Genomic DNA, 22,964 nt, shown 5'->3' with positions numbered 1-22,964 from the left:
AGGGTTGCGTTTTAATTGGAGTTTAATTAAACTCAATTACAATGCAATACAATGGAGAATTGCACTTTAATTAAGTTTAATTAAACTAGAGTTGAATATCCCGTGACTGAACATAGAAATGTTTGCGAAGCTTAGGTTTAGTATCGGGGTAAGGTATGGTATAATTATATTAATATTAATATAACGTGAACCATACCTTCCCCGATACTAAACCTAAGCTTCGCAAACCTGACTTAAATTTGATTAAATATTAATATAAATTATGAAACATTGTGGAGCCACCAATTTGGGGCTCCACTTGCACAAAGGTCTCCACTTTGTCTGTGTATGTCTGGTCTACAGGCTCCACTTCTACGTCTACACCAACACACACACACACACACACACACGTACGGTGTAACCTTAGTTGTGACGCCACACATTGGATTAACTTTAATAAAGTTGAATTAACTTTTAATATAGTTGTGATATGAACTCGATTCTCGATTAAAACGCGTTCCTATATAGGGTTGCGTTTTAATTGGAGTTTAATTAAACTCAATTACAATGCAATACAACGTAGAATTGCGTTTTAATTAAGTTTGATTAAATAAAAGTTGAAAATGCTGTGACTGAACATAGACATGTTTGCGAAGCTTAGGTTTAGTAACGGGGAAGGTATGGTACAATTATATTAATAATAATATTAATTGAACTATACCTTCTCCCTTTACTAAACCTAAGCTTCGCAAACTTGACTCGAATTCGATTAAATATTAATATAATTTATGAAACATTGTGAGTCCCCATGTTTGGGGCCCCACTTATACAGAAAGGCTCCACTTCCGGAACACTGGCTCCACTTCCGGAACACTGGCTCCACTTCTACTGCTATAAAAACACCCACACACTGCCTGTCAAATTTTCTCCTTGCAGTCCATTTTTGTGATTATATTTAAAAGTGTTCTGCTTTGAGGTTTTCTGTCACATTAATCAGCAGATCTAGTATTTCGTTGTTCACGAAGTGACAAGAAAAAAACCCTAACACACCGGACATTGAACAATTCAGCAAAGGTGCCAACCGTTCTCGTGGTTGCTTGGCTGGCTTCTTGTTTGTTGTTCAAGCACTTCATCAAAACAGTAAGGTGTTGTGAAATTGCCATGTCAAAATTTAAGTGTTACTATCCACGCATTCAAACTTTTTTTTATTTGACAATCAATCAAGCATAAAAGCATATCGTTAAAGTACATAACTCATGGGCCTTTGAAATGATTCATACGGTGTCCGTAATGCAATCCATATAGCATATCTATATTTTAGCAGAATCATGCATGCATGTATGTATCGCAACAATTGCAATTGCGTATTATCGTGTCATCTTAGAATCCACACTAACGTCTTCAAGGCTACATGTCAAATGTTGCTACATAGAACTAGTTTCGACATCTATGTCTCCCCTCTCCCACTGACTCGATTGGTGTATAACTTTCTGTTATGTATTAGTTTTCTGGAAATATTGTTTATGCTTCCAGTTTGCAAATAATTTAGTTGGACTCTGGGCACAAGTCTTTGTTGCAGTGTTGTATAGCTGTGTATTTTCCCGCCATATTTATATTTTCGTTAGTACTTTGCCATGTTTGTCTTTTATATCTTCTATCAGATCTCCTTTATCGTAATGTTATTCAATTCCTTGAGATGCTCGTGTATGCAATGTTCTTGTTTACTTTTGGCTTTCGTTGGAATGCACTTTTTTTAAGGGCCCAACATTTGTTCTTTCGTTGTTGTTTTTTATTTTCATTCATTTATTGTGATCACCTTGGGTGATGAATTGATTTCTGTTGTTTCTCAGCTTAGGGTATACAACATTCTGCCATACATAGTCTTCAGCAATGCATAGTCTCGATAATAACATGTCGAATTGTATGCGAACGAACACTTAATAATCTCTCCATCTACTTTTATTCATTGATATTATTAATACTACTAATTATTATTGTTATTAATAATAAAACCAATGAATATTTGAAATTATAAATAATTCATTTTGACGAACGGACTGATCCCGGATATTCGGTTTGATTGCTTTCCTCAGTGTTTGTTTTGTAATTAATCCCGAGGTATGCACGATGCTGGCTTCACTGCTACACATCTATGAAGTGATGCATTATTGTCTGAATGAAAAGGTTATTGTGTAATTATTTGACAAATTGTCTAATAATTCACCAAGAAGAAAGAAGAAGTGTTCTTCCGACAGTGGTACCAAATTCTGGACATTAAAAATTACAGCCAGTGAAAATATTATCAATGTTAGATGGGTATTTTCCAGAATAACTAGAATATATCGCGTATTGTCTGCGTGCACAGTGCCTTCGTGATTGTCAGAATGTTGCCACGAGTATAGTATAGAAGTTAACGAAATTATAGAGCGTTCCAACGCAGAAAGCAAACAACCTTCATACTCAATGACTCAACAACCAAATAGTGGGAAAAGTTTTTATTTCGGTTCGTTGACAATCGTTGTTCCAAATGCTCGTTTAATTTCGAGGAAACTTATAAACAAAAGATGTTTTGGGCGATGGAGTAGTTAGACTTGCACATGAATGGTCGGCACACAATAAAATGAATACGGAGTATTAGTTTAATTAATTTAAAAACGTATCTGAGCAGAACAATTTCTACAACTACACTCCCAACGGGCGAGCAGGTGTGCGATTGTTAAAGCATAGAGATCGAATTACTGTACTAAATTAATATCAAAAGTAAATTATAACAATTTAATTAAAAATAGTGAAGCTAGTATTTCAAAAGTCAGTTATGAAAACCAGAACACGTCTTCAGACTATTATTACCAAAAACTTGAACAGATACGCTATAGTATGATATGACGTTTTCTATTATACTGAAAATAAGACTATTTCTGTTTATTGCAAAATGGACGATCCACAAATACTGATGAATCGGCACAAATATAACATTGGGAGCACCACTCAGATATCAACTTTCTCACATACAATACAACTGTTAGTGTATAACTATCCGATAGTTTATAATATAAATGAACATGTTTAAATTTCGTTGAGAATGTAAAATATCTTATGTTACACTTTGTATTAGAGTTTCAACAAAATATTTATTTTCTGTTTTGTTGTTGTTCCCTAAACAATCTAACAAAACCCAACAGCAAAAGTTGTATGTAATGCACACTCTGATTCTGTTGCGTGCGGTGTCATGAATTTGTTTTCGCGTATCTGTTGACCGACTTAATTAGTTGATTATTAGCTGAATTGCTGTGTTATGTCTGTCATCGTGTAGGCCTATTTGAAGTTTTGGACGGAACTTGGCTCAGTGATTTGGAACTAATTACAAGATACCGTCGCTATTCTGACATCCGTAGTTATTAATGGAGTGAACGATTAATCAAAAGATATGACGTATTCAGTACTTAGTTTGATTGGCTTTATGATTGAAGGTTACGCCCTAGAGTCTTTTTACTGTTTTGTAATTGGTTAGAGTTTTGAAAATGAATAAAGAGAGTTTGAGTTGGTCTTGGCGAATACTCCACGACAGACGCAGAAGAGAGAGAGAGTGCAGTCCTGGGCAGTCGAGTCCAGTCCGAGAGAGTCCAGGGGCGAGCCTTGAGGCAGTCTAGTCTTGGGCGAGTCTTGGTTCAGCCTTAAGAGAGTCTTGGGGACTTTTTCCCCAGGGCGCTGTGTCTTATAGAGTGCTCGATTGACCGACTAAGACGAGAGCTGAAACGTATTTCGTTGTGTGTGCCTTATTTGACTGTAAAGTTAAAGTGACTTTCCCGATCCCGTACCTCAAGGGGACGAGATATAGAGAGACGAGACGAGTTTCCCCCTGACAAGTGTGGAGAACCCGAAAGAAAGAAGATTTTCCCCTGATACGTGAGTGGAGATCCCGGGCAGGTGTTTAACACACATTGACATCCTGTGAAGAGAAGTGAAATGGCGAAGGTGTGTCTTTCTTGTGAACCGAACTAACTGGCTCGATGGCAGAGACGAAACCGCGCTCGACGACTAACACCGTTACCAGTATGGCACCGATGAACGACGCTGAAGAGATGAAGACCTCTGAACCCCTTATGAAGGATGAGTACCGGATAAGACTGTATAATTAAGAATTGAGCGACATTAAAGACAAGAAGAAGATGAAAGAACGACCCGGACTAACGCGACAAGAGAAGAGACGCTTATAGACTTTGACTTTAGTGATCTGTGTATTGCTTAGAGAACCGCTCGTTGGACACTGTAACTGACACTGTGTAACTCAAGACGTTGAACTCTTTTCCAGAATCCTAACCCTATTGCTCAGTAATGTAATGTATTGCTTGCTTTTCCTATCGTTTTTACCGTTTTTTGTGATGTCGAATTGTATGTTATGTAGGTGCCCAGATCTTTGTTTCGAACTGATATTTAGTGACGTGCGAGGTCCTTTACAACGATTTAAGCGCGCCTCAGTGGACAAGTATTTGCAACACAGTGTTTTGAGTTTTGTGAAGTTTTATGGTGTTTTAATGAGTTTATGAGTACGGATTATGATGGGGAAAGTAATGCCCCAATGAGTTTTTTCAGAGTTTTGAGATTTGTCGAGTACAGAGATATCGACGTTTTAAGAGTTGTTTTTGTTTATGTGTTGTTTCCGGAATACTTCTGACGCTTTTTTGAGTTGATAGCACCTTTGTAACGTTTTTTAATGTCTTTTTGAGGTGAGAGTTTGGTGCGCTTATATACGTATTGTTTGATATCGCAAGCTTTTGTTCACGATTGACAGGTTTATATGTAACTTAGTAGTTTCTATCGTTTCGCTTTTCCCCGTCTTATTTGCCAGAGGAGTAATGTTTTATATAGCGGCTTTGTCTTTGCATTCTGTTTCCACGCCGTATGACTTTTGTTTAGATTAACGACTTTTGAGTTCAGTTGAAGTTTATAAGCGTAGATGACAGGAGTTTGATTAATAGTTTTTTTTTTTCATTGTTTATTAGTTACCGCTTTGCAATGCTTTAACCGAGAGACGCATCCCTGGTAATCACGTGATCATGCTGTCGACTGCAGCGATTGGCTGATCGCTTGGTTACACCGCCACGCCTTAGTTTTTTTTTTTTGACCTTTTGATATAGAGTTTGTAACCTTAGTAACGGGAGACAGTGCAGCGAAGGGTTATCTTAGCGAACCGTTTTGAGAAAAGTGAGTCGATTAGTAGCCTTTCCCTTGTTTTTTGATTTATAACCGTTGATATTTGTGACTTTATAACCATTGTATTTAGACTTTATAATCATAGTACTTAATTAGTGTGTTTTACTCTTTTTGATTTATACCTTTTATTATTAGTATTGTATTTAACCTGTATGACAATGAGTGGCTGACGGTATCTTTGATTTATGAACGTGCAATGCCAAGAGGCATATCTCAGTTTGGGTGAAGGGATGTGTCATGAATTTGTTTTCGCGTATCTGTTGACCGACTTAATTAGTTGATTATTAGCTGAATTGCTGTGTTATGTCTGTCATCGTGTAGGCCTATTTGAAGTTTTGGACGGAACTTGGCTCAGTGATTTGGAACTAATTACAAGATACCGTCGCTATTCTGACATCCGTAGTTATTAATGGAGTGAACGATTAATCAAAAGATATGACGTATTCAGTACTTAGTTTGATTGGCTTTATGATTGAAGGTTACGCCCTAGAGTCTTTTTACTGTTTTGTAATTGGTTAGAGTTTTGAAAATGAATAAAGAGAGTTTGAGTTGGTCTTGGCGAATACTCCACGACAGACGCAGAAGAGAGAGAGAGTGCAGTCCTGGGCAGTCGAGTCCAGTCCGAGAGAGTCCAGGGGCGAGCCTTGAGGCAGTCTAGTCTTGGGCGAGTCTTGGTTCAGCCTTAAGAGAGTCTTGGGGACTTTTTCCCCAGGGCGCTGTGTCTTATAGAGTGCTCGATTGACCGACTAAGACGAGAGCTGAAACGTATTTCGTTGTGTGTGCCTTATTTGACTGTAAAGTTAAAGTGACTTTCCCGATCCCGTACCTCAAGGGGACGAGATATAGAGAGACGAGACGAGTTTCCCCCTGACAAGTGTGGAGAACCCGAAAGAAAGAAGATTTCCCCCTGATAGCGGTGACAAATAAGACAGGCATACTACATAGGGTTTGAATGCATTGACGTAACTATCGACCCCTTCAAATATAATGGAATAGCTTACTACATATACAGATGTTTTAGTGCGGTAGACTACACAATACGTGGGGATCTCATGTTGAATATACCGAATACAGTAGTCAGCAACTAGTACAATCTATCTGCTGTTCAAACGTAGGCAAGGGAGAAGGATCTGCCAAGTCCCGCGTGTTCACAGGTTCCACAATGAATGCGAATCTTTCCAATTTTAACATCTTTCACTACCCGAGGATATACACCGTCGATGATTTAGCCGTTTCGGCTATCGAGCAGATCTGTCTGATGGTCGGCTGCATTATCAGCATGGTATTGGCACTCGTTGGTAACACGTTGGTTATCGGTGTGTTAATGTTCAGTACGCGATTATGGACAGACCTGAACATCTTCCTTATCAATCTATCCCTGGCCGATTTGACGATGGCTATCTTCTGTATGCCATTTACATTCCCCACGATAATGAAAGGACATTGGTTATTCGGAAAAGTCATGTGCCCAGTAGTACTGTCATTACAGCAGGTAAGACTTGGTGATTGAATGCATAGTTATGTAGTGTGCTTTCTCCAAAGGGAAATGTATATTATGGGGGCAACGTAGCCATGAAGAATCCATGCTCACCCAAATATTACGTACGGCTGATGTTTTCATTAAAATGTAGAACAAAAAACATTTTATTTCCGTATTTCATTTTGTTGGCAATTTGAGTACTGGTTTTACCTATATACCACAGTACGTTAAATTAACATTAGTATATCTATTAACAAGGGTATATACAGGTTACCAAGGTATCCGTCTTTAGTAGCTCACGCATATTTGCACTGATCGTCTATAAATACTCGTTATTGAGAAACGTACTACTAGGTAGCATTGCGGTCAACTACGACATTCCAATTGTGGAAATCGATTCCTACTTGATATTGAACATGTGTTGTATCTTGTTTAAAAAGGTTAGTAGTATTAATTAGTAGTATTAAATAGCACAATACAGTTTTCAGGGGAAACGCTCAAAAGCCACAATCGTGCAGCGCGAGTTGGAAACTTTTTTAAGCAAGGTACCCATTGCTTCGTTGTGTACCGCTTTTATAAATGAAGAACGTGTTACACGATGATAAACTTCTAACATAGAAACAAGATGAAAAGAAATCACCAGCGACCGACAAGGTGCCCCACCGTTCTTAAAAGGCATGTTGTGGATAATTGGCAAATAAATCATATATTGATACCAGTGCATGTACAACTGTATGTGTCTTTCGGCAGAACAAGAGTTTGCATGGATTACAGTCACGTATATCCACATAAATTGAAACATACATCCAATACGAATACACGTTCGCGTCATTAAAAGCAAATGATAGTTTTACGGTTGCCCACGCTACCGGCGATACAATGAATACCTTCGTCGATCATTTAAATAGTGTAATTAACAACTTTTGTGATTTTAATAGGAATCCAATACACGCCAGTTTCGGTTGCCGACGAAATATGAATCGGGCTTTTACGACACTTGCGACATTTTACTATTTCAATATGATCATTTTTTTTACGAATGAATAAGCAAATATGTTAATTCTGATGCACGCTTATTACAATTTCGTGCAAAGTCAATTCATCATTGGTAAAATGAATCATAATAAAACGATGGCATTGAAATAGCTGGGTCACTCTTGTCACCTTACAGTTACGTGAAGTAGAATTATAGCAGATCACAATTACGTAATCACAAGTGTTCTTTCAGGGTCCCCTGTCAATCACAATAGGATATAAATTGAGCTCCATAGTTTATAAAATTTGTTATATTTAATTTAAATTAAATGACACCTTGAAAAAAAACATAGAATACACGAGTTTGTTCTCATTTAATAATGAATTAAATCTACTGTAAAACAAACTAACTATAACAAATTCCGAAATATCAAATACAATCTGTGCTAAATGATTGAGAACGAAATAATCAATACGAGAAAGCTTCAAGCCTTGACGGGTGAGGCTAACCATTAAAAAAACTCATTGAGAGGTTGTTTCCAGACTTAAAGATGACTTATTGATTACAGTAACAAATATAATGAATTTCATTTATAATCTTGTTCTATTTACACAGTTTAATAAACTGATGGTCTCTCTTGATCCCATTATATTTGCTCTTTTCAATGGGGAGCATGTGGACAGAAACTCTGATTTAAGTGTATATTTCTTTATCCAAACAATGCTCATAATCAAATCTTGCTTTTAGTAAAAGTTACAGAAATGTCCTTCGTTGACTAGCTGGAGAAACACTCTCTCGTCTACTATTGCGCTGTCGCTCTCTGTCCGTCCCCACTATCCTTACTAAGTAATCTTTTATGTCAGATTAAAATACAAATGAAATTAAATATGGGACGCAATTTTAGATTGCAGCATGGTATTTTTTGAACTAATAAATTAACCATCTAAATAGCCATTTCAAATTTCAGATATTATATTTCACATCTCGAAAATAAAAACGACCAGGTTTCGGCGATATCCTTTCTCCTCATGTGTACATCACGTCACTGTCAGCTGGCTACGAAATCCACACTCCCGTTCCAGCTGTATGGCTGTATTTACAACTTTCCTTTATTATAATAGTGTCTGTCTACTTGCATCAACATCCCCGGAACCACAAACTATATCCAAACGAGAAGGTATTTAAAAAGAAGAGCATATAAAATGGTCTAATAAAAACGAATCAGACATTTTTTTAAGATATTGAGGTACTCACTAAAACGAAGGACCGCGAAGGACCGAAGGACCTAACCGAAAGACCGAAGGACTTAAACGGGTGTAATGACTATAAAACGCTGATACGAATTACGTTGTTATACGTTGCATTTGTTCACAAATTATGCAGCAACAATTACATTTACAAAAATAATAAAAAAGCGAAGGACCACAATTATAATATAAATATGAGCAAAGGACCTCGTTTTTATTGTAAATATGAGCGAATGACCATGATTACGTGATAAAAATGAGCGAAGGACCACGTTTATAATGTAAATATGAGCGAAGGACCACGATTATATTATAAATATGAGCGAAGGACCACGATTATATTATAAGTATAAGCGAAGGACCATGATTACGTGATAAAAATTAGCGAAGGACGACGTTTATATGATAAAATTGAGCGAAGGACCACGATTATAGTATAAATAAGAGCGAAGGCCCGTGATTACGTGACAAATATGAGCGAAGTACCATGATTACGTGACAAATATGAGCGAAGGACCACGTTTATATTATGCATATGAGCGAAGGACCACGATTATATTATAAATATGAGCGAAGGACCACGTTTATATTATAAATATGAGCGAAGGACCGTGATTAGATGATAAATATGAGCGAAGGACCACGATTATATTATAAATATGAGCGAAGGACCACGATTATATTGTAAATATGAGCGAAGGACCACGTTTATATTATAAATATGAGCGAAGGACCATGACTACGTGATAAATAAGAGCGAAGGACCACGCTTATTTTATAAATATGAGCGAAAGACCACGTTTGTATTATAAATAAGAGCGAAGGACCACAATTACGTGATGAATGTGAGCGAAGGACCACGTTTATATTATAAATATGAGCGAAGGGCCATGATTACGTGATAAATATGAGCGAAGGACCACGTTTATATTATAAATATGAGCGAAGGACCACGTTTATATTGTAAATATGAGCGAAGGACCACGTTTATATTATAAATAAGAGCGAAGGACCACGATTACGTGATAAATATGAGCGAAGGACCACGTTTATATTATAAATATGAGCGAAGGACCACGTTTTTATTAAAAAATATGAGCGAAGGACCACGATCATATTATAAATATGAGCGAAGGACCACGATTACGTGATAAAAATGAGAGAAGGGCTACGTTTTTGTTGTAAATATGAGCGAATGATGGTTATTACGTGGCTAATATGAGCGAAGGACTACGATTAAATTATAAATCAGAGCGAAGGACCACGTTTATATTATAAATATGGGCGAAGAACCACGATTATATTTTAAATATGAGCGAAGGACCATGATTCGTGATAAATATGAGCGAAGGACCACGTTTATATTATAAATCAGAGCGAAGGACCACGTTTATATTGTAAATATGAGCGAAGGACCATGACTACGTGATAAATAAGAGCGAAGGACCACGCTTATATTATAAATATGAGCGAAAGACCACGTTTTTATTATAAATAAGAGCGAAGGACCACGATTACGTGATGAATGTGAGCGAAGGACCACGTTTATATTATAAATATGAGCGAAGGACCGCGTTTATATTATAAATATGAGCGAAGGACCACAATTACGTGATAAATATGAGCGAAGGACCACGATTATATTATAAATCAGAGCGAAGGACCACGTTTATATTAAAAATATGAGCGAAGGACCATGATTACGTGATAAATATGAGTGAAAGACCACGTTTAAAAAAACGTAGATTCACTCAAAAAACTTAAATAACAACAATCACTTTAATGTATGCTATTCAATATCACGTATTGTCGGCTCCGCTCCGCTGTTAGCAAAGCACATTTCAATTAAAGAACTGAACATTTCATTAGAACATGAACAATATGTATAATATCAAAGTAATCGGACTTTGGTTTTCAACAAGAATTAAAAAATATCACTTTTTACCAAAAATATTCATCAAAATTTGAGAATTAAAGATATCGTCACGAAATGAATTAATCTGAGAGAGGTATACATGTAGTACCTATATATATAATATCAAAGCAATCACAACTGCGGTTTTCAACAAGTCAAAAATATCACTTTTACCAAAAATGACAAAAATATTCATCAAAATTGGAGAATTAAAGATGTCAACACGAAATGAAACAAATCTAAGAGAGGTCTGCTCAATGTACACGACACCAAGAATCAAAGCAATATGAATTGTAGTTTTCAAGAATAAGTTGAAAATAAAAAAGTTGACACGAACGATGACGGACAATCACTTATATTATAAGCTCCGATCGACAAAGTCGTAAGCGGAGCTAAAAAAGAGAAATTATTAAACAACAATTATCAAATTAATCATTTATTTTTTTTCTATGCTAAACTGTCACGTGACTTTATTTGAATGACCGAGGCACTGACAAGTACATAACACTAAACGCGTAACAAGATAAATAAATGTACTGGCATTTCCTTTAAACCACATATACAAAATACACTGATGCTGACTGTTTGTATTTACAATAATACAGCCGTAGTTTTGGCTAGCACACTCTGTTCATTTACGAGATTTTCACTAAAACCTACACTTGCTCGTGGCGTTTCTATACATATTATTATAAAACACGCTTAGTTAGAGTACACTCAGCTTCTTGTATTGTAATATTTTGAAGAGTTGAAACCAGTACAGATACTGCTTCTTTATAAAGTACATCCATCGGGAAACTTCCAGCAAAAATGAAAATACAACAGTATCACGTTATTTGAAGCGATGACATGGAAGAATAATTTGTGATTTGATTTTTATATACATACATATATTTTGAACACAGAGTAGTTATTTTGAGAGTTTGAGTAAAGCACCAGTTTCCGAGACAGTGGGCTCTGAAATTCCCACTCATGATAATACACGACAAGATTATATTGATACTATACAACTTGATATGGAGATTAGTACGGAGGAAGTGATAGCTGCAATAAAGAAATTAAAAATGAAAAAAAAATAACCCGGATTTGATGGCTTTAGAAATGAATTATTCAAAATAGTAATCAAGATTTGATTACTGATTTGTTCAATTTTTAAGAAAGGTAGCATACACGACCCCGCTAATTACCGTGACATTTCCCTATTGAGTTGTTTTGGTAAGTTATTTTACAATTATTATTAACTAAAGAATAGTCAAATGGCTTGATACAAATAATATTCTCAGTGATAATCAGGCAGGCGTCCGGGCAAATCACAGCACTGAGAATAATATTTTACCCTGTCAACGCTAATTGAGAAATATAGAGTCGCTAGAAAGAGATTTTACATTTGTTTTGTAGACTATAAAAAGCGTTTGACTATGTTGACCAAGCTAGTTTATTTTTAAAGCTTGTTAGAGTAAGCTTTAGTTGTAAAATAGTCAATCTTTTAAAGAGTGTGTACAGTGTGGTTAAATATTGTGTAAAATTACCGCATGGTTATACAAAAACGTATACATCTGAGATTGGGGTACTGTCACACGCAACGCAATATTACCGTAATTGGTATAGTACAGGTGTGATGGTCCAAATTCCAAAATGGCAATAGTAACAGAAAGACTTCCCTGGCGGCGATGATAACATACGAACACGGAGCCAACAGATGAGGTTTCAACTGGTACTGGTATTATTATACTCTGCAAACATCAAGTACAATAACGCGGTAAAACTCTACTACTCCAATAACTAGATACTTAAACTCCAATACAACTCAACGAGATCTCCGATCTGAACTCAGTGCTGAACAACTCCCCTATATATACCCCCAGTGTCTATAAATAGACCATTACATCAGCATACATAATGAGTCTGGAATTTACTACAAATTTCTAGAATATTCCATTACCTTATATTGCCTTCTACAGTGTTCTATTATTCAACCAGTTTCTAAAAAAAATCTAGAATCTCGGTACGGTTCTAGAACATTCTCAGTGATATGGAGTCGTATGCGACAGGTACAACAAAGGGCATATTAAGCCCAATTTGCACTTTTTCTAAACGATTTAGAAAAGGCTTTGAATAAAGCACCATTTAATGGTGTTGAATTGGATGATTATCCACTAACATGTCTTATGTATGCCGACGACACCGTTATTGTATCTGATAGTGTTTTGGGTTTACAGTTGTTACTTGCCAGATTTCAATTTTATTGTTATACGTGCACGTGGAAAAGTTTGTAAACACCACTAAAACTGAAATTATTATCTTCAATAGTATATTCGTGACTGTGATGACGATAACTTGGATTTGAAACTATTTGGAAATCAAATTGATATTGTTGTAAATTATACATATCTAGGTGTTGTCTTTGCCTAAAATGGTTCATTTAAGTTAGCATATGCAATTTTGGCCGGAAAAGCTTCAAAGGCAGCGTACGTGGTCAGGAAAGGAATTGGTAACGAGATTTCTCTAAAATTACTTCAAAACAATATTTAACTCTAAAATTAAACGAATTTTAAACTATGGAGCGTCAGTTATAGGAAATCGATATTGTAAACCAATTGAAGATGTTCAGTTAAAGTGGTGTAAATATATATTAGGTGTGGGGCAAAATACAACCAGCAATGCAGTTATGGGGCAACTCGTACGATCTCCACAGAAATATAATCCATATTTAATTTTCGAAAAGTAATCTAGAAATGTCATCTAATGTTCACAAAGCCTATAGAGAGTCAGAACAATTGGCACTAGTAGGAAAGCCATATTTTGCTTTAGCTATTAAGAAATTATTAATTAAACAAAATATGCATACTATTTGGGAAAATAAGTTTATTGATGAGATGAAATAACGTTGTTAATTGGAAAGAAAGGGAGAGATTGTTATTTCAAAAGTTGGAAAGTGCTTTATTTGACGATGTTCGTAAATCCCCAAACAGTAGAAATAAGTTACGAACGTTTCGCCAATTTAAAACAAATATTGTTTATGAGAATTATTTGGATATCGTTCGTGTTCCCTTGTACAGACAAGCTTAACTAACTTTCAGTGCTCTAATCATAAGTTACACATTGAGATCGGTAGATATTATGGAACTTCAGTGGAAAATAGAACCTGCCAAATATGTACAGATGCTGTTGAAGATGAGACTCATTTTCTGGTAGTTTGTCCAGCATATAACCATATTCTAAAATCATTTTTTGATTGAATTAACTGCATTGAACCACAAGTTGAGCTCCTTTCGCCTATCAGTAAACTTATATATATATTTTCCCAGGATAACCATGAAATCATCCAAATTCTTGCAAGATTTGTATACACAGCTTTTCAGATTAGATATAATTTGTTAGTGTGAGTTCTCTAATAGATGAGTTATAATATTTTATTTTATTGAGGCGATTAAAGTCACGCTTGTAACTTTATTTTTATATGCAGTGTAACCTGTCCCCCCAGGTTAATGGGGTATATTTCTTTAGAGAAATGGAAATAAAATAATGATAATATATAGTGTTTCCTTGACCTTTGACGATTTTTGAATATGTTGAATTAACCGTTTTGTCTTTGATAAACTTTTAACAACAATACAAAATACATATGGATTTATTAATAATATATTTAACTCAACCTTTTTTTCATATCACTCATTATTTCAGAGTGCAGATATTTAGAGTCACTCTAATAAGCAATGCCAACAGAATTTAATATACGGTACATTCTTTACTGAGTTCATTTTGTATACAATAAATAAAATAATGTACTATGAATGCAATAGGCCCAAACTAGTAATTTATGTGTTAATATCGTCATTTTGACATGTTGCTAATATACCAGTAGCTCACATATCATAATCAAGAATCAAGAATGGGATGCCCTTATATATCACCACTATAAATCACGCACGTGCATTCTACTTGATATGTACATTATTTGATTTTGTCAAAATCACATTTGTATGTTACTTAACTTTATATCCCTGTGTATTTGTGTATTTGCACAATTATTTAACATGATTGGGTTGGTTATTTAACTGTTTAACTGTTGATAACCTGCACTAAAGCGAAGAGTTTCCTGTACAATGCAGCTCTTGAGATACTGAAACATAAATAACAATTAATAATTAGTTTATGTATGCACTCTTCCCGTGTGTTATAATATGGTAATACATAATCCAACAATTATTAGTAATTTGACACAGTGCACGAGTTTGATCGATTCGAAATCCGTTTAACCGAATATGCCTGACTTAATTAAATTTCACGGGGACTGGCTGTAATTACGCATTGAAGGAATTTATGTTCAACATGAAGGAATGATTAAGGATCGGATGGAACTAATATCTCACTTATGTGATGCGAGCCCACTATCCCCTAAACAACGTCAATACATCCCGGCCTGCATGGTTAGAAAAATGTGCCAAAATGCCCAATCATTGCAAATTTTGGTAATCAAAATAAGAACAAAAACAAGCGACATCGTAACTTGGTGAACATTAAATACAAAACTTTAACACGCCACAGTCGGTGTCATTATTATGACGAGTTATACCCTGCTTGTAAGAATAGCAAATATAAACTATCAATTATTAAACAAATAACATTAATTATTTCCAATACAAATCGTGAAGAAATAGAAAATGTAGTTTAATTCCGGATTAATATCATATCATGTGTCAAGGGGAAATGAACTGGAGTCATTTCATTTGGTTTTCTTTAGGCATTGACATTATAATTAAACTTGATTATATAATAGACTAGTAAATCGTTCTGGCAGTGAGCAGACCTTATTTACGACTCAGTCAGCGCATAAGAGTTTCCATGAGAATGAACTGAAGACATGGAGACATCCAATCAGTGATGACACAGAATTCTGTGCCGTCTACGTATTAACGTTGCAATTCAGCAGATCATTCTCGGATGCACTGAGAAGGGAAATCTAAATGACTGGAGTCAAGGCTACATTATAATGGAATTAAAACAAAACAAAACAAAGCAGGGACTTCTTCCGTGTGATAACATAGTTTGAAATAATTGCTAAAATAATTGGCTTGACATTAACCACACCCCAATCTTGGTACTTATATCATGTAATAATAGTCGTACTCTATATTGTGAATATTAAAGTGTATTGGGCTAATGTGCATATTTTGGACTGGAATGGTCATTGTCACCACATGTGTTCATCCTATACCCAATATACAACAACATCGGATTGCTTTATGTTGAGATGTAAGCAACTAAATGGTTTGCCAGACACGAGCGGTCAATTTGTTGTAGCCTGGTTTACCAGACTGACAGTTCCATGGATTCTCTACGCGTAACAGTGAGGTTTGAAATGACATCTTAGTCTGTTAGTGCTTATTGACTGAGTATTACCTACAAGCAATAGCAATGAACAAATTTCGACCACTAAGTTGACTTTTCGGGTTACTTGTTGTGTTCGCACATACGTATTTTGCACAAACCAAAACATTCAGTGGTAAATTAAATTGCTTGCTAAGATAAAAACGAGTTAGTGGATCGTGATAATTTGCATTTTTTTGAGTGGACGTGGGAATAAAGATGAAGAATAATAACACATTTTATACAAAAATAATGCTTACAAATAAAACAGAACTAAATAATAGTTTTAGAGCTTTTTGAAACTCACTTTATGGACTCTTCCCCTGACGGGTATTATGAACAGTGGGTCGTATATTGTTATCACACATTTATCAACATGTAGTACCTGAAAAGAGAACTTATTCAACCTCGTACATTTTGTTGCAATATTGCCTATATAGGCGTAGAAACAATAGATATGTGAGTCAACAATCTATCGCCCACGCGTGGAAAAACACCTGCTTCCATTAGAAATTGTAGTAATAATCATATTGTCACAAAATACAGATGAAAGTAATATCGAAACCACGCACAAACCACAATACCCAATACACGTAGAAACTCCATTTAAAAATAATCTGAAATATAATTTGGTACGACTATATTATAATTTGTATTCAAAATTACCAAAGTTTTGTATGAATAGTCTTTTATATTATTAATAATATTTTCCCATTTTCAAACAAAAACACTTTATTAATATTAAAGTTACATTACTTGTTAAGATGATATATTATTATATGTTTTCAACATACCCGGAGCTAAACATTTGCCATCATATAATAATAGTATTTTTCTTATACAAAACATTTTGTGTATGAATTAAAAAACAATTGACATGAATATTTTAAAATCCTGAAGAAAAACGTACGGCTAGTATCCAATGCAATGTTAATTAATGAATTGTAAAGCTAAGTATAAACAAATTGATAGATTATTAATTTTTATTAATGCCTATCGTCCCTCCAAGGACATCAAAAAGATTTCTCCAACCAGGCCGGTTCTGTGCCAGACGCTCCACTTCCCTCTACGTATAGCCCAACCTCCGGACATCAGCCTCTAGATCCCGTCGCCGGGTATTTCTTGGACGGCTCCATTTTCTTTTGCCCTGTGGGTTCCAGCTGAGTGCTGACCTTGTGATGTTTTATGAACGTGGTCTCCTTCGCTCATATTTATAACACAAATGTGGTCCTTCGCTCATATTTATAATATAGACGTGGGTCTTTCGCTCATATTTATAATATAAATAAACGTGGTCCTTCGCTCATATTTATCACGTAATCGTGGTCCTTCGCTCTTATTTATAATATAAACGTGGTCCTTCGCTCATATTTATCACGTAATCATGGTTCTTCGCTCTTATTTATAATATAAACGTGGTCCTTCGCTCATATTTATAATATAAATGTGGTCCTTCGCTCATATTTATCACGTAATTGTGGTCCTCGCTCATATTTATAATATGAACATGGGCCTTCGCTCTAATTTATGACGTACTCATGGTCCTTCGCTCATATTTATAATATAATCGTAGTCCTTCGCTCATATTTATAGTATAAACGTGGTCCTTCGATCATATTTATAATATAAACGTGGTCCTTCGCTCATATTTATCACGTAATCATGGTTCTTCGCTCTTATTTATAATATAATCGTGGTCCTTCGCTCATATTTATAATATAAACGTGGTCCTTCGCTCACATTTATCACGTAATCGTGGTCCTTCGCTCATATTTATAATATAATCGTAGTCCTCCGCTCATTTTTATAATATAAATGTGGTCCTTCCCACATATTTGTCACGTAATCACGGTCCTTCGCTCATATTTTTAATAAAAACGTGGTCCTTCGCTCATGTTTATAATATAAACGTGGTCCTTCGCCCATATTTATAACGTACTCATGGTCCTTCGCTCATATTTATAATATAATCGCAGTCTTTTGCTCATATTAGCCACGTAATAACGGTCATTCGCGAATATTTACAATAAAAACGTGGTCCTTCGCTCATTTTTATCAAGTAATCAGGGTCCTCCGCTCATATTTATAATATAAACGTGGTCCTTCGCTCATATTTATCACGTAATCGTGGTCCTTCGCTCTTATTTATAATATAATCGTGGTCCTTCGCTCTTATTTATAATATAAACGTGGTCCTTCGCTCATATTTATCACATAATCGTGGTCCTTCGCTCTTATTTATAATATAAACGTGGTCCTTCGCTCATATTTATCACGTAATCATGGTCCTTCGCACCTATTTATAATATAATCGTGGTCCTTCGCTCATATTTATAGTATAAACGTGGTCCTTCGCTCATATGTATAATATAAATGTGGTCCTTCGCTCAAATTTGTCACGTAATCATGGTCCTTCTCTCATATTTCTAATATAAACGTGGTCCTTCACTCATATTTATAATATAAACGTGGTCCTTCGCTCACATTTATAATATAAACGTGGTCCTTCGCTCATATGTATAATATAAATGTGGTTCTTCGCTCATATTTGCCACGTAATCATGGTCCTTCGCTCATATTTAAAATATAAACGTGGTCCTTCGCTCATATGTATAATATAAATGTGGTCCTTCGCTCATATTTGTCACGTAATCGTGGTCTTTCGCTCATATTTATAGTATAAACGTGGTCCTTCGCACATATTCATAATATAAACGTGGTCCTTCGCTCATATTCATCATATAATCGTGGTCCTTCGCATCTATTTATAATATAATCGTGGTCCTTCGCTCATATTTATCACGTAATCGTGGTCCTTCGCTCTTATTTATAATATAAACGTGGTCCTTCGCTCATATTTATAATATAAACGTGGTCCTTCGCTCATATTTATAATATAAACGTGGCCCTTCGCTCATATTTATAAAATAAACGTGGTCCTTTGCTCATATTTATCACGTAATCATGGTTCTTCGCTCTTATTTATAATATAATCGTGGTCCTTCGCTCATATTTATAATATAAACGTGGTCCTTCGCTCATATTTATCACGTAATTGTGGTCCTTCGCTCATATTTTTAATAAAAACGTGGTCCTTCGTTCATATGTATAATATAAATGTTGTCCTTCGCTCATATTTATAACATAAATAAACGTGGTCCTTCGCTCATATTTATCACGTAATCGTGGTCCTTCGCTCTTATTTATAATATAAACGTGGTCCTTTGCTCATATTTATCACGTAATCATGGTTCTTCGATCTTATTTATAATATAATCGTGGTCCTTCGCTCATATTTATAATATAAACGTGGTCCTTCGCTCATATTTATCACGTAATTGTGGTCCTCGCTCATATTTATAATATGAACGTGGTCCTTCGCTCATATTTATAACGTACTCATTGTCCTTCGCTCATATTTATAATATAAAAGTAGTCCTTCGCTCATATTTATCACGTAATTGTGGTTCTCGCTCATATTTATCATATAAACATTGTCCTTCGCTCATATTTATCACGTAATCGTGATCCTTCGCACCTATTTATAATATAATCGTTGTCCTTCGCTCATATTTATCACGTAATCATGGTTCTTCGCTCTTATTTATAATATAATCGTGGTCCTTCGCTCATATTTATAATATAAACGTGGTCCATCGCTCATATTTATCACGTAATCATGGTCCTTCGCTCATATATCTATAATATAATCGTGGTCCTTGCTCATATTTATAATATCAATGTGGTCCTTCCCTCATATTTGTCACGTAATCACTGTCCTTCGCTCATATTTTTAATAAAAACGTGGTCCTTCGCTCATGTTTATAATATAAACGTGGTCCTTCGCTCATATTCATAACGTACTCATGGTCCTTCGCTCATATTAGCCACGTAATAACGGTTATTCGCGAATATTTACAATAAAAACGTGGTCCTTCGCTCATATTTATAATATAAACGTGGTCCATCGCTCATATTTGTCACGTAATAATGGCCCTTCGCTCATATTTATAAAATAAACGTGGTCCTTTGCTCATATTTATCACGTAATCATGGTTCTTCGCTCTTATTTATAATATAATCGTGGTCCTTCGCTCATATTTATAATATAAACGTGGTCCTTCGCTCATATTTATCACGTAATTGTGGTCCTTCGCTCATATTTTTAATAAAAACGTGGTCCTTCGTTCATATGTATAATATAAATGTTGTCCTTCGCTCATATTTATAACATAAATAAACGTGGTCCTTCGCTCATATTTATCACGTAATCGTGGTCCTTCGCTCTTATTTATAATATAAACGTGGTGCTTTGCTCATATTTATCACGTAATCATGGTTCTTCGATCTTATTTATAATATAATCGTGGTCCTTCGCTCATATTTATAATATAAACGTGGTCCTTCGCTCATATTTATCACGTAATTGTGGTCCTCGCTCATATTTATAATATGAACGTGGTCCTTCGCTCATATTTATACGTACTCATTGTCCTTCGCTCATATTTATAATATAAAAGTAGTCCTTCGCTCATATTTATCACGTAATTGTGGTTCTCGCTCATATTTATCATATAAACATTGTCCTTCGCTCATATTTATCACGTAATCGTGATCCTTCGCACCTATTTATAATATAATCGTTGTCCTTCGCTCATATTTATCACGTAATCATGGTTCTTCGCTCTTATTTATAATATAATCGTGGTCCTTCGCTCATATTTATAATATAAACGTGGTCCATCGCTCATATTTATCACGTAATCATGGTCCTTCGCTCATATATCTATAATATAATCGTGGTCCTTGCTCATATTTATAATATCAATGTGGTCCTTCCCTCATATTTGTCACGTAATCACTGTCCTTCGCTCATATTTTTAATAAAAACGTGGTCCTTCGCTCATGTTTATAATATAAACGTGGTCCTTCGCTCATATTCATAACGTACTCATGGTCCTTCGCTCATATTAGCCACGTAATAACGGTTATTCGCGAATAATTACAATAAAAACGTGGTCCTTCGCTCATATTTATAATATAAACGTGGTCCATCGCTCATATTTATCACGTAATCATGGTCCGTCGCTCATATATCTGTAATATAATCGTGGTCCTTGCTCATATTTATAATATAAACGTGGTCATTCGCTCATATTTATCACGTAATCGTGGTCATTCGCTCTTATTTATAATATAATTGTGGTCCTTCGCTCTTATTTATAATATAAACGTGGTCATTCGCTCATATTTATCACGTAATCATGGTCCTTCGCACCTATTTATAATATAATCGTGGTCCTTCGCGCATATTTATAGTATAAACGTGGTCCTTCGCTCATATTTATAATATAAACGTGGTCCTTCACTCATATTTATAATATAAACGTGGTCCTTCGCTCATAGTTATAATATAAACGTGGTCCTTCGCTCATATGTATAATATAAATGTGGTTCTTCGCTCATATTTGCCACGTAATCATGGTCCTTCGCTCATATTTATAATATAAACGTGGTCCTTCGCTCATATGTATAATATAAATGTGGTCCTTCGCTCATATTTGTCACGTAATCGTGGTCTTTCGCTCATATTTATAGTATAAACGTGGTCCTTCGCTCATATGTATAATATAAATGTGGTCCTTCGCTCATATTTATAATATAAACGTAGTCCTTCGCTCATATTTAACACGTAATCATGGTCCTTCGCTCATATTTATAGTATAAACGTGGTCCTACGCTCATATTCATAATATAAACGTGGTCCTTCGCTCATATTCATCATGTAATCGTGGTCCTTCGCATCTATTTATAATATAATCGTGGTCCTTCCCTCATATTTGTCACGTAATCACTGTCCTTCGCTCATGTTTATAATATAAACGTGGTCCTTTGCTCATATTTATCACGTAATCATGGTTCTTCGCTCTTATTTATAATATAATCGTGGTCCTTCGCTCATATTTATAATATAAACGTGGTCCTTCGCTCATATTCATAACGTACTCATGGTCCTTCGCTCATATTAGCCACGTAATAACGGTTATTCGCGAATATTTACAATAAAAACGTAGTCCTTCGCTCATATTTATAATATAAACGTGGTCCATCGCTCATATTTATCACGTAATCATGGTCCTTCGCTCATATATCTATAATATAATCGTGGTCCTTGCTCATATTTATAATATAAACGTAGTCCTTCGCTCATATTTATCACGTAATCGTGGTCATTCGCTCTTATTTATAATATAATCGTGGGCCTTCGCTCTTATTTATGATATAAACGTGGTCCTTCGCTCATATTTATCACGTAATCATGGTCCTTCGCACCTATTTATAATATAATCATGGTCCTTCGCTCATATTTATAGTATAAACGTGGTCCTTCGCTCATATTCATCATGTAATCGTGGTTCTTCGCATCTATTTATAATATAATCGTGGTCCTTCCCTCATATTTGTCACGTAATCACTGTCCTTCGCTCATATTTTTAATAAAAACGTGGTCCTTCGCTCATGTTTATAATATAAACGTCGTCCTTCGCTCATATTTATCACGTAATCATGGTTCTTCGCTCTTATTTATAATATAATCGTGGTCCTTCGCTCATATTTATAATATAAACGTGGTCCTTCGCTCATATTCATAACGTACTCATGGTCCTTCGCTCATATTAGCCACGTAATAACGGTTATTCGCGAATATTTACAATAAAAACGTAGTCCTTCCCTCATATTTATAATATAAACGTGGTCCGTCGCTCATATTTATCATGTAAT

The 22,964-nt window shown here is 35.3% G+C and overlaps 1 protein-coding gene across 1 annotated transcript in view; it reads left to right on the top strand.

Moving 5' to 3' along the window:
* Positions 1 to 6,355: 6,355 nt before the first annotated feature.
* LOC100366733 (QRFP-like peptide receptor) overlaps positions 6,356 to 22,964 on the top strand; it is a 56,502-nt gene continuing 39,893 nt past the window's right edge. The window contains exon 1 of the mRNA XM_002741999.2: positions 6,356 to 6,685. Within this exon, the coding sequence (XP_002742045.2) occupies positions 6,356 to 6,685 (330 nt within the window). The remainder of the gene's footprint in view (positions 6,686 to 22,964) is intronic.

This window comes from Saccoglossus kowalevskii, chromosome 9, assembly GCF_978046115.1.
Source record: "Saccoglossus kowalevskii chromosome 9, keSacKowa6.1, whole genome shotgun sequence".
Lineage (NCBI taxonomy): Eukaryota > Metazoa > Hemichordata > Enteropneusta > Harrimaniidae > Saccoglossus > Saccoglossus kowalevskii.
Note: the sequence above shows the minus strand (reverse complement) of the source record. Positions and strands in the feature narration are given on the sequence as shown.